Source organism: Dermochelys coriacea, chromosome 12 (genome assembly GCF_009764565.3).
Source record: "Dermochelys coriacea isolate rDerCor1 chromosome 12, rDerCor1.pri.v4, whole genome shotgun sequence".
Taxonomy (NCBI): domain Eukaryota; kingdom Metazoa; phylum Chordata; order Testudines; family Dermochelyidae; genus Dermochelys; species Dermochelys coriacea.
The window spans coordinates 4,528,418-4,541,873 of record NC_050079.1 but is presented as its reverse complement, the minus strand read 5'-3'; the positions used below and the strand labels follow the sequence as shown (position 1 = coordinate 4,541,873).

At 42.8% G+C, this 13,456-nt stretch overlaps 1 protein-coding gene across 26 annotated transcripts in view; it reads left to right on the top strand.

Annotated features, from left to right (window-relative positions):
• Nucleotides 1-13,456, top strand: part of CNOT1 (CCR4-NOT transcription complex subunit 1) — a 98,838-nt gene that overhangs the window by 73,288 nt on the left and 12,094 nt on the right. For 13 of the 26 annotated variants that reach the window (XM_038368764.2, XM_043494774.1, XM_038368763.2 and 10 more), the window contains 8 exons: nucleotides 4,524-4,664; nucleotides 4,747-4,851; nucleotides 5,883-6,002; nucleotides 6,604-6,795; nucleotides 8,936-9,078; nucleotides 9,729-9,837; nucleotides 9,929-10,098; nucleotides 12,140-12,371. In XM_038368764.2, the coding sequence (XP_038224692.1) occupies nucleotides 4,524-4,664; nucleotides 4,747-4,851; nucleotides 5,883-6,002; nucleotides 6,604-6,795; nucleotides 8,936-9,078; nucleotides 9,729-9,837; nucleotides 9,929-10,098; nucleotides 12,140-12,371 (1,212 nt within the window). Of the gene's footprint in view, nucleotides 1-4,523; nucleotides 4,665-4,746; nucleotides 4,852-5,085; nucleotides 5,462-5,882; nucleotides 6,003-6,603; nucleotides 6,796-8,935; nucleotides 9,079-9,728; nucleotides 9,838-9,928; nucleotides 10,099-12,139; nucleotides 12,393-13,456 lie in introns of those variants that run through there. The other 13 variants (XM_038368759.2, XM_043494773.1, XM_043494772.1 and 10 more) reach the window with 2 other exon arrangements.

Here is a 13,456-nt window from a genome sequence, read left to right as displayed (position 1 = left end):
ATGTCCAAATAGGATATTAATTACAGTAAACTGTTAGCTTATTAGCAAGCTAATTCTAACAGAAATGTAAGCCCCAATTCCAGGCCATCCTGGACAAAGGGAAACTAGTTGCCAGATCATCTCGCTGGGCATCACCCGATGCAGTGGACTTGGCTTTCTGCCCGGTGGTCACTTCAGTGGTTGAGGCAGGCTTCTTGGTTGCAGTTCTCAGAATTCCCAAGGCGATCCAAGGAACAGTAGAGGATCTCCCCTTCAAGTGTAACAACCTATTGAGCAAGAGGATTGATGAGGAGCTTCACTCCAAGGACTTTTACGCCACCCTCTGCTCTTTGAGGATATAAACCCAAGCACTTCATAGGAAATGTTGCAGACTGCCTTCTCATCAGTACCACCCAGCCCTATAGCCTGAGCCCCCTAAGAAGTGCTAGAGGGTACAGCAGAACAGATAAACCACAACCACTGCCTTCCCCTCTTCAGTTTCACCTGCCTTCTAGGAAGGCACCACCACTCCCTTAGATGGCTGCCTGACGCACTTCTCCTAATGTGGCAGTGTATCGCATCGGACAGATAACTGTTAAGTGTTATCTCAGCTAGCTACCTAGAATTCCTTGCTGCCCCCTTCTCCAAACCTCTCTCCCTATCTCTCTTCAAGGACCCCCTCCCATGAGAGCATTCTCAGACGAGGTGGACTCCCTAATCCAGTTAGGGGCAGGAGAGCCTATACCACCCACACACGGGGGAAGAGCTTTTATTCCAAACATTTCCTCGTCACTAAAAGAAAAGGGGGGGGGCCTGAAGAGTCATCCTGGAACTTGCAGCTAAATGTCTTCATTTATTGTTCAAGATTTAAGATGACTACACTGGCCACTGTAATCCCCTCCCTGAATAAAGGCATTTGGTATGTGCCTCTTGATTTGAAGGATGCTTATTTTCATGTAGACCTTCACCCCACACAAAGGAGCTTCCTGTGCTTTACAGTGGTCTTAGACCACTTTCAACAGTGCCCATTAAGCCTCTTGATAGCCCTAAAGCTTTTTATGAAGGCACTGTCTATGGTAGCAATGGATATGTGCTGACAAGGCAGCCTAATATTTCTCTACCTAAGTGATAGGCTGCTCAAGGGACAGTCGTATGAGAAGGCACAGGTGCCAGTTGCCTCCTTACCCAACTCTTTCCTTCCTTGGGCTTTCAGGTAAATCCAGAAAAGTCTCCTTTAATCCCTGCACAAGTTATAGAATTTGTAAGAGAAAATCCGAATGTGCAAGCAGCCAAAACTTGCTTACCTTGGGACAGAAGCCAAACTTTGGCTCAGCCGCCAGATGACAGTCCAATTCTACCTGATCCTAGTAGGCTATATGGCCTCATATGCCTACATGATCCCCTTTGCAAGGCTTCACTTATGGTGTCTGCAACCATGCCTGATGACAGTCTACACTTTAAGCAGGGTCTCCCTGGACAAATGAGTCTTGCTTCTGCAGAGATCTGGCCATCACTCACCTGGTAGGAAATGAAGGATAGTGTCTGTGTAGGGGTTCATTTTGTTCTCGCATCACCCACCAAAGATGCTCATTACAGATGTCTCCCTGATGAGAGAGGCAACACATGCATGTGACTATACTGCTCAGGGTCTCCAAACTCTGCAGTAGTCCCGATTCTTTCTGTCTTCTCAAGCTTCAAGCAGTGCATGAAATGTGCAAGATATTCCTACCCTTCATATAGTCCACATTTGTCCAGATCAGGTGGGACAAGACTTTTTTATATATAATTGAGGAGTGAAGTCTGCCCCACTCTGCCAGTAAGCAATCAAGCTCTGGAACTGGTGCATCACAAGTGAGAGCTGCACTCTTTAGGAGTGTTGTATAATTTTCAGCTGTAGGGATTCCCATCCTGGGACCTCTTTGCAATCCAAAGAAACATGTATGCAGCCTATTGCTCTCAAGCTGCCCAGGGGCACAATTCCAGAGGGCATGCCTTCCTGATACAGTGGCTGGACTCAGGAAGATCAGGCAGGAAAAGGCAACCGTAATCTTGATGGTGGCCATGGCAGTTCTAGTTCACCACTGTCCTACAGATGGCCTCTGGCCTATATGTACACTTAATGCCTCAGAAAGGAAACAGGACTATCCATCCCAACCTAGTCTCTGTCCATCTGGTAGTCTGGATTTTGTACGGACAACAAATTTTAAGAGCATGTTCACAAGAAGTACAGTCCATCCTCAGTGACAGCAGGAAACCCTCAAGAAGGAAGGGCTGTGCCACCATGTGGAATGATTTTTCATTTGGTATCAAAGTCACTTATCTTCGAGGAGTCTGTGGTGCCTCTTATTCTGGAGTATCTTCTCTCCTTGAACACATTGGCTGTATCCATTAGTTCACTACTTAGCAGGAAAAGCATTAATAGCTGCTTCGATGGAGTACTGCTTGGTTTTAATCATCCCACAACTGTGAAATTCCTAAAAGGCATTATTAGAACATTCCCTCCAGTATTAAAGCCTGGTGCAGTCGGCACATATGAACCTTCAACTTGAACCCATGAGCCCCTTATCAGCTCCAAGGTGCTGCCCTGCATCTCTCCATTCATGCTTTTAGTAAGCATTTTTACCCAGTGCAAGCTTCTGCCAAGGATGCTTCCTTTTGTTTCAGCATTACCACAATTGTGGTGTGGAAAATTTCCTCGCACCCTCCTCTGTGTGAGCACTATTTGGGAGTTCACCTGCAGTGCCTGCCCAGCATGTGAAGGAAGGAAGGTTACTGCTCTTATTGTAATGCAGCTCTTCAAGAGGTGTGGTCCTTATGGGTATTCATGTCCCATTCTCCTTTTCCCTCTGTTCAGATTCTCACTAGATACATGGTAGAGTAGGAACTGGAGAGGCAGTTGGTCTGCACCACCCTTTATACCCTCGGTTCAGAGCTTGAGGTGTAGGGCACAAGTGTGGACCAATTGAATATTCTTCCAGTCTTAGACGTATAGAGCATATGCCCTATACAGTGAGACCCATGGGGACCACACATCTTGAAGATCTCCAGTTACTATAAGGTAAGTGATCTTCCTTTTCTGATAGTCTAGCCTTCTTAGAGGTGAGATCGTCAATTTCTGTAGACTTGAGTCATAGAAAATTGGATATGATGCAAGCATCCACCTCGAGTTTCATGCTTAAAATAGATGCATTGGATTTTTGCCTGCAGATGCTGACAACTCTCTTTTTGGGAGACTAACTATGTCAATCATGGCTAAAGCTATGATTATCAAAATAACCTGAGCTGGAAAAAAGGATTGATTAATCTCAGAATTTGTGGCAGTTTCTCAAAGAGTCAGAAGCAGGTAAATCTCTGCACTTACATGGTTTTCTGAATTAAGGGACAGCCAAGGATTATTTGTTTTGCAGAGTCTCACTGCTTGTGTGACACTTTGCACTATCCTTTGTTTATGGAAATATAAAAGCAGCAGGGATTTCTCTACCCTTGAAGCTACAGGGTATTAGAATTTTCCTTGATTACAAACTACCTTTACTGTAAAGTTATGCTGTTTAAAAAGATAATATGGAGGTGGTGAACCTTAAATCAGTTGTTAAATCCAGTTTGTCCCTGGGACAGGTTAGTAAATACCAATTTTAATATCTAGAGGCAATCTGGTTTTCAGAAAATAATAGTAAAAAAGGAGTAGACTTCAATTTTGTGGGGGGAGGAGGAGAGGGAGGGAAGCCTAATGGTTCTGATAGTTTTGACATCTTGTGTATGCTCCTAAAACACTGTGTTCCAAAATGTCTGGATTCATAATGCCTTTTCTTGTCTGTCTGAATGTAGCCTAGATAGTGCTGTTGCACACAGCATTTCCAAAGGAAAGGGAAAAATACTGTCCTAGTTAAGGCTATATTGTATATGAAAATTTGACTGAACCATATTGACATGGCTTTCTGAGGTACTAGACACCCACATCCTATTACTGCAATGCAAGTTCTGTACCCCTGAAAATAGGTCTGACTGTGACCTGTGTTTCCCATCAGGACACACTAAAGTAGAGCAGTGGTCACTTAGTCTTTCTGGAGATGGAAGCCGTTGACAGATTTACTTGGAAGACATTTTAGTCCAGTGTTTCCCATGCCATTGGAATAAATAGAGCAACTTACTCTGCTAGCTGCAGATGACTTTTCTTAGTTTGTGTGGGCCATAGACTATTTAACATGAAGCTTGTTTTCTCCTGCATAGGAACCGACTGCTCTGTCAGCCTAGTACTGATGGGCTTTCTTCCTTAATTCCGCACACTGGAGGTACAGGAGATCCCTCTTGATTTTATTTCTTGATCAAGTTGCTTGTTAGCTCCCCTACCTGCATGGTTTACTGAAAGTTTTGATATAAAATAAAACATAAAGCATTTAACTTCATGCAAAGTGACTATGTTCATGAGAACATCCCTGTTTGATACTGGCATTATGTATAGTCAGTGGCTCAGATTTCAAGATTAACTGATGCATTTTACAGTGGAAACTTACAGCCTTCATTAATATACCATTTTTTTTTAATAGGCAGCATCCCCACAGCAGAGGGAGATGATGGAGCAGGCAGCTGCACAGTTAGCTCAGGATAACTGTGAATTAGCATGCTGCTTCATTCAGAAGACAGCTGTGGAAAAGGCAGGCCCTGAAATGGACAAAAGGCTGGCAACTGTAAGTATAGAAGTGTCTATTGTTTATGTAAAGCCTCTAGAAGATACCTACTGACAACTTCTCTGTATTATTGCTTTTGCAGGAATTTGAGCTCAGAAAGCATGCTAGACAAGAAGGTCGTCGGTACTGTGATCCTGTTGTATTAACTTACCAGGCTGAACGGATGCCAGAGCAGATCAGATTGAAGGTAAGAACAGACTTGCTGAATTTTAATTTTTGCATGATGTTGCTCTTCTCCCTCTCTTCCTAATCTTAAAACTGCAGGAGGAGGTGGCAACATTTAGCAGATGAGTCTTTATTTCTTTGCCTTCGTCTCATGGTTGTTAATCCAACTACTTAGCTGAAACATATTGTGAAATAAACTATTCAATTCTCCCCTTCCCTTCCTCTCAACTCTGAGGATATTGTATGTTCCTTCTAGAGCTTGTCTACAGTACTCCTTCAGTGGTGGTGGAGGAAGGTCACTAGAGTATCTTCCATCTTTCTATTTTTGCTTCTCATCACCTTCTAAGATGACATGTGCTTCACTAAAGCTGCAGACAGTGTTCACAGTGGCAGAAAGAAATGGATAGACTGCATACTTAAGTGCAGCAGCATAGACTGGGGGATTTTCCTGCTTTGCAGTTAAGTAGGGTGTGGGGAATATAGGATTCCCGCCAACCCTGCACTGAACTCTCTTCCCCGGATGTGTACAGCTTTGAGTTTATGCTCTATAGGTCAGTGGCTCTCAACCTTTCCAGACTACTGTAGTCCTTTCAGGAGTTGGATTTGTCTTGCATATCCCCAGGTTTCACCTCACTTAAACTACTTGCTTACAAAATCAGACATAAAAATTCAAAAATGTCACAGCACACTTGCTGAAAAATTGCTTAGTCTCATTTTTTGCCATATAATTATAAATCAATTGGAATATAAATATTGTATTTATTTCAGTATATAGAGCAATATAAACAAGTCACTGTCTGTATGAAATTTTAGTTTGTACTGATTTCGCTAGTGCTTTTTATATATCCTGTTTGTAAATCTAGGCGAATACCTAGATGAGTTGATGTACCTCCTGGAAGACCTCTGTGTACCCCCATGAGTACGCATACTCTTGGTTGAGAGCTACGACTATAGATCACTTGATTAGAACTAACGGGCAAGTTGTGCAATTAAACTTTTTTTCTTCACTGTCAGTGCCAAATAAAGGACTTGCCACTTTTTTCCATTGTAAAGGTTGGTGGTGTGGACCCAAAACAGCTGGCTGTTTATGAAGAGTTTGCACGCAATGTCCCCGGCTTCTTGCCTACCAATGATTTAACCCAGCCCACAGGATTCTTGGCTCAGCCTATGAAGGTACAGATTTCTGTAACTGTGTTTGGCTTGAAAATATCAAAGCCATTTTGATGAGCCTTGCAGAGTTTCACATTTGATTATCCGCTGTATTCTGGCTTTAATGGCACTTAAACTCTTTTTTTTGGAGGGAAGTTGATGGCCAATACAGCCAAATTGAAGGAAACGTAACACCGTCCTCACATCATTGTGTGTATTTTTGTGTTGAGTTCTGAAGTTCTTCTCATGGATCTGAGAGGACTAGATATGCAACTCTTGAGAATGTAATGGATAACAATGCTGGTATTTCTGGGAGCTTATTAATGAGCCAACTTGTAACTAAACTGGGATATTTGGATCTCCTCTGCCAGTTACACAACTTGGTATGCTACTAATATCTGACTGTACATTCAAGTAAAATATCACTACTTAAGCAATTAAATTGGCATTTGAGTTAGGATTCTTCTTTACAATGCATTTCTGGTGCCAGAGGTTCTGCTGCAGTCAAGATTAATTGGTATTTAATGAATTCTACATACTTGTTTTACTTTTTAACCCCCCCTCCAATCCCCCCAAGTAATCCTTGCCAAGTCTTACTAAACACATCCACTTTCTTTTAAAACAGCAAGCTTGGGCTACAGATGATGTAGCACAGATCTATGATAAATGTATGACAGAACTGGAACAACACCTGCAATCCATACCACATACCCTGGCCATGAACCCACAAGCTCAAGCCTTACGCAGCCTGTTGGAGGCTGTAGTAGTAGCTCGTAACTCCCGTGATGCGATAGCTGCGCTTGGACTGCTCCAGAAGGTTAGTGTAAATTTCTCTTGTCAGCTAATATGCAGTTCGGTTTGCTTTTACTACTCTTGCCTGTAGATTGCTTATTGGCTGGCAGATGCATAGTTAGAATTGAACAAGTATTGTGGGGAACTACTCAGTGAATTGTATTGAAGGACCACTACTACCTTTTTCAGATCTTAAGAAATGAAAGAAGCAAAAACAGATTACACTCAAGATGCAGACACTTGACGACATCATGCACTCTAGGATGCCAGATTTAGGCAAGTCACCCCGAGGAACAAGTTCCAACACTATAGAGGTTCCTCACTGAGACCCTGCATCTGGGAGAATTAAGTCTGTGGAACTTAGTTAAGATCTTAAAGTGCAAGAGCCAGTCTCTTAATGTGCTTCCAGATCAACTTGGATTCCTTTAGATATGCACATCAGTATCTTTTGAATTGCACCTGGAAGTAAACAAAACTAGTCAAGTGCTGAGCACAGGGGCTATACTCCTAAACAGAATTGGCTGTGATGAGACAGCTGCATTCTTCAGTAATTGAAACATCAAGGATACTACAAAGTAGAGCATATTACAGTACTCCTAACCTAGGGTCTGAGCATGGTATGTATGGCTTTATAGTGATGACAGGTTTCAGAGTAGCAGCCGTGTTAGTCTGTATTCGCAAAAAGAAAGGGAGTACTTGTGGCACCTTAGAGACTAACAAATTTATTAGAGCATAAGCTTTCGTGAGCTACAGCTCACTTCATCGGATGCATCCGATGAAGTGAGCTGTAGCTCACGAAAGCTTATGCTCTAATAAATTTGTTAGTCTCTAAGGTGCCACAAGTACTCCCTTTCTTTTTGTTTATAGTGATGAGTGTCTAGAGATGACAAATGCAGAAGAACCTCGCAAGCTCTGTGTGGAAACTAGTATTAAGACACTCGGTGCCACTGCTCTTTTACAATCCAGGAACATGATTGAGCCGGAAGTGCTAAAAGCTGAAAACCAGTGTGAAAGTTTTTACATCCTCAGTAGATGGTGTGGACACTCTCTACTGGTTTTTTGTCTTGACTAGGTCTTGGCAGGAGCCTAGACTGCACCTTGATCAGCTAAATTGATCTACAACGGGGTGGGCAAATATGGCCCGGGGGCCACATCTGGCCCTCAAGCTCCCGCCAGGGATTCCACACTGCTCCTGGAAGCAGTGGCATGTCCTCCTCCAGCTCCTACGCATGGGGCAGCCAGAGAGCTCCATGCACTGCCCCCAGTCCCAAGAGCCTCCCTGCAGCTCCCGTTGGCCAGGAACCATGGCCAGTGGGAGCTGCGGATGGGGCAGTGCGCAGAGCTGCCTGGCTGTGCCTCCACACAGGAGCCAGAGAGGGGAGCGGTTTCTGGGAGCTCCTTGAGGTAAAGGCTGCCTGGAGCCTGCACCCTAACCCCCTCCTGTGCCCCAACCCTCTTCCCCAGTCTGGAGCCCCTTTCCACACCCTGGACTCCTCATTTCTGGCCCCACCCCGAGCCCTCACCCCTTCCCGCACCCAACCCCCAATTTCATGAGCATTCCTGGCCTGCCATACAATTTCCATACCCAGATGTGGCCCTTGGGCCAAGAAGTTTGCCCTCCTCATGTAATGCAGGGTATCAGCTTGTAGATCAGGGGTTTTTTAAGACTGGCTTAGCTACCTTGTGTTTTTAAACCTCACCTGAACTGGTCACTTCTACTAATGTAGACTGTCTGAATGCTTACTTCTATCAACGGGTATATCTTCTCTCCCAGTTTTTCATCCACATTCTTCTCTGTGCCAGACATAGAATTGGACTCTAGAACCTGGGTTTGATAACATTGGCTTATTGATGCAGCCCAAAGAGTTGCAATTTTTTTCTTGTTTTTTAGTGTTTATATAAAATCACTGCAGAATACTTCGTTAAAACCTTTGTGGAGAGTGAGCAGTTAACTAAATGCCTTCCATGTGGTAAACTTGTATAAGATCTTTCTGGATATGACATTATGAGCAGAGATCACTGGTTTTTGGATAGTATTGCAGCTGCCACATGTTAAGGTTAACAACTGCTTTTGGAGAAAAGTACTTAAAGTTCATTGATTTTTCAGGAGGCAGTAGTGAAGGACTGGGTTTTCCATATGTGCTGACCAGCTGCTTCTCTTCTAGGCTGTTGAGGGCTTACTAGATGCCACCAGTGGTGCGGATGCTGACCTCCTGCTCCGCTACCGTGAGTGTCACCTACTTGTACTAAAAGCTCTGCAGGATGGCCGTGCGTATGGGTCTCCATGGTGTAACAAGCAGATCACCAGGTCAGTAATGGGAGGAAGAGAACACTTGTTTGAATATCTCATACCTTTTCCTCTAGTCTTGTTGAGTTACCATTTGTGATTCCAGAACACTTGTGTGTAAAATGGTATAACTGTACAAAAAACTAACTCCTACGTAATTTGTCACTTCCAGTTTGTCTTGAACTAAAACTAGGTGTCTAAGTATTGCTCCTTTGCCCTAGAGATTGATAGGAAGCTACTTTTATTAAAAGGTTTTAAACATACCTCAGGTGTGACACGTTTATCACTTTTTTTAATATAGAGAATCTAATTTGAATAAGTCTCCTGCATGTTGATGTGTTTCTATTAGAGACTGATTCCAGGAGTGCTTGGTAGGTAGACATGCAATTTTCCATGCTTTGGAAATAGAGCTTCATCGGTTTAGTGTAATAAGCCTTTAAAAAGGACTGAAGACCAGAGCTAAGATGTGGCAAAGCTTTAGACTGCTCTGTGATGCAGTTGACTATTCTTAAGCTCAAATACTAACTTGGTGAACCCTATAGAGGAGATCTTTGTTATAGTTGAACAATAAAATAATGCCTCAAATCTATAGCTGTCTTGAGGTAGCACATTTTTCTAATAAGTGTAGCTAGGCTAAACAAGCATGTATTAAAAAGGTCTAATATTTATAGATGCTTGATTGAATGCCGGGATGAGTATAAGTACAACGTAGAAGCTGTGGAGCTGCTAATCCGCAATCACCTTGTTACCATGCAGCAGTACGATCTTCACTTGGCACAGGTTAGTTTTTTCCTTTTGAACACACTTCATGTAATCGGTTCATTAAAGGATTTATGCTTCATATTCTTGACTACATTTTCCATCTTGGCAGTCAATGGAGAATGGCTTGAACTACATGGCAGTGGCATTTGCCATGCAGTTGGTGAGGATCTTGTTGGTGGATGAGAGGAGTGTAGCCCATGTAACAGAGGCAGATCTGTTCCACACCATTGAGACTCTGATGAGGATTAATGCTCACTCCAGAGGAAATGCTCCAGAAGGGTGAGACTGAAATACTGGTCAAATACTGAACTTCTCTAAGGTGCTCAATAGTGATCTGATTTAAAATTGTTTAAAACTGTATTCTTTTTGTATATTCTCTGACTTAAACTTCCTTTCAGACACATTTCTGCACTAGATTAATCTACTTGTCTTGATATCACTGTAGTTGTCCCCACCTGAAAGTCTTCTACATTTTGATTGGTAGCCATGTTAGTCTGTATTAGCAAAAATAACAAGGAGTCTTTGTGGCACCTTAGACTAACCAAATTAAACTTTTGCACAAAAACCTGTGTGCACTTCAGAAAAGCAACTGCAATGAGGCTTTCTTGGGAGGAGAAAAAGCTCTGTTTGATATCCTTGTGTTGGAATCTAGTGAACAAAGATTCTCAAACTATCTAACTTGGTTAGTATCTCACTCAGCCATTTTAGGTTTGTCTACATTAGGCAGAGACTGGTGGAGAATAAACCTGTATTAGCAAACGTGGTTTCGAACCCAACCTAACTTCTTTTTTTGTCCTCGACAACCTTTCTGTTGCTGCAGCCAAGTGACTCTTGACTTTGTTAGGGGGCTTATTCCTTCACCCACTTACTTCCCTGGTCCTTCTTGCATGAACAGAGAGCAACAATACCCGCAGTCCAAAGGTGCAAACAATTCGATGTTTGTTGGGATGAACTTCCAGCAAGCATGATTCCAGTTTCCTTCCTTAGTGTCCCCCTTCCCAGCTCTGACACCACAGAGGCTTCCCATTTCCCCCTTTAGCTAAACATGATTCCGATTTCCCCACCCCTGTTCCCATTTCACTCATGCACACACCCACCCCCTGATTGACTGCAGACTATATAGTAAAACTTGAGTTCTGCTTAGCTATACCTTAACCAATCATTTTACTGGTTTCAGAGTAGCAGCCGTGTTAGTCTGTATTCGCAAAAAGAAAAGGAGTACTTGTGGCACCTTAGAGACTAAGTCTCTAAGGTGCCACAAGTACTCCTTTTCTTTTTGCGAATCATTTTACTGAAATTTAACTAACCAATCCTAACATTGTAACATGATTATTTAACCAGTTATATCCCACCACCTTAATTAGTTTACACCCAGCAAAATTAATTATACAGCAGACAAACAATCACAGAATCAGATGGAGATTATACAGACAATAGCAAAATGGGAGCTATAATGACAAAACAATACAGAATGAGGATTTCATGTCCCAGCTATTGATAAGTGAGTTGTTGCCAGACAGGATGCTATCAAACTAAGTTTCCTTTTACATCTTCTAGGCACTGTCCTTTCTCTGGAGATAGCCATTATCGGGACAGGAGTGTATTCCTAACTGCCCAATAGCACCTTCTTTCAGTGTGACTAGTTTGGAATGTGAGGATGTGACCGGTCGCTTCCCAGCTTATGGCTGTCTCTGTTGCTTAGCCAAAGACCTTAGCCTAAGAACAGGGCCTCAGACTGTCACAGTAAGAGAAGGACCTTACACTGGGAGACAGTGATTTTGATTTTCTTTTAAACCTCTAACTAGCCAAGTGATAAGAATACACCTAAATTCTTAGAGTATAGGCCTTTACAGGCAGGCCTGAATATCTATCCTAACAACTTGCTCTGATGGTCTGAGATCTTGCATAAGGAACGCTTTCAGTACAGTCTCCTCTCAGATCTGGATGCTAGGCAGTGGCATCTGTCACTGGTCCTTCTCCTCCTAAGGGCCCCACTAATACATAGGAAGTGGAGCTTTCATCCTGTGATGGGAAGGATGGCTCTGCCAAAATACTCAAGTTCAGGGAGTAGGGCTGGGCTTCAAAATTTGACTTTCCCTAAAAATGAGTTGATTTTGATTGTACAGGAAAGCTACAGGGGTAAAGCTCCTTCCAGATAATTGTATTACATGTAGCACAATGAGACTAATATAAGATATCAGAAGGGCAGTTGCTAAATGGCTTACAATATGCTTTTAATTCTCAATAGCTTCACATTTACGCGCTGTTCCCAAAAATAAAATGTTTAGGACTAATTCTTAATTTGGGTCTGTTTGACTAGATTACCCCAGTTGATGGAAGTGGTCCGATCCAACTATGAAGCAATGATTGACCGTGCTCATGGAGGCCCTAACTTCATGATGCATTCTGGGATCTCCCAAGCCTCCGAGTATGATGATCCACCAGGCCTGAGGGAGAAGGCAGAGTATTTACTGAGGGAATGGGTGAATCTCTACCATTCAGCTGCAGCTGGCCGTGACAGTACCAAAGCTTTCTCTGCGTTTGTTGGACAGGTAGAGCTTTTGGAAAGAAAGGTGCTTTTTATTCAACATAAGTAGGGTGTGATGCCCTCAATGTTAAAGCACAGTGTTATGTACCAGTGTTTAAACATCCTTTTGAAGTTTTCATGAGTGTGCCAAAAATTCTGTCCATCTTATCTGCTATGGCATGTTTTTGTCATCACTGATAGACACTTTAGTGGAAAATCTCTCCTCCCTTCAGTGATTGTCATTCCAATTCAGTTACCACAGCAACTAATTTAGTGCAGGTTGTGATTCTACTGGGTAAATCTGGCAGAAGGAGAGCTGCTATTGAGACAGATCTTGGTAATAGCTGTGTCAAACGAAATTTGGCTTAACATTGCTTCTCCCCTACACTTAGCAGAAACTGTGTGGCAAAGTCAGTCTAGAGAAAGCAATATCTGGTGGGTGGAAGTGCATCTGATTGCCTTGTCCTACCTGAAGAGGAAACACCTTCAACTTTTATACACGGTTTTTGGAGGAAACTATTAAACTGGCTGGGTTAAAATGGTTTCTAAACTTAGACAGTATAAACGATGCCATTCCTCTTGCTTCTACTTTAACATGCATGGCTACAGGATTTGCCTGAAGAGTTGGAACTCTATCCACTTGGGTGGGAGTAGGATGGGGATTGCAGTGAAGAGAAGTGAGAATTAAGTAGTCCAGTGTTTCTGTTGACCTTTGCTCTTCGGATATAGACAAAAATGCAGCCGCTCGACACATGTTTTAAACTGATGGCAGCAAGACTTGTGCTAAAATGGACTTTGCAGTTAACAGCTGCACTTGCTACAAAGTCAACTTGGCCATGGCTGCAAGGAGAGGAAGTTCCCAATTTACTCTGACTGCTGATATCACTTCCCCCTTCAAAACTAAGCAGTGAGAACCTAGATATTCCACAGAAGACTGACGAGCCACAAAGCAACAGCTATATGAAACCTAAACTGGAGTTCAGGTGTCTCTCTGAGAGGCCAGGGCAAGTAGAATGAAGCCTAGCTAAGGGGTATTGCTTTCTTTATCCATCTATTTGGGTCAACTCTAACTAGAAGCCCACACACCTTTTCTTGATATGAATAATCTAG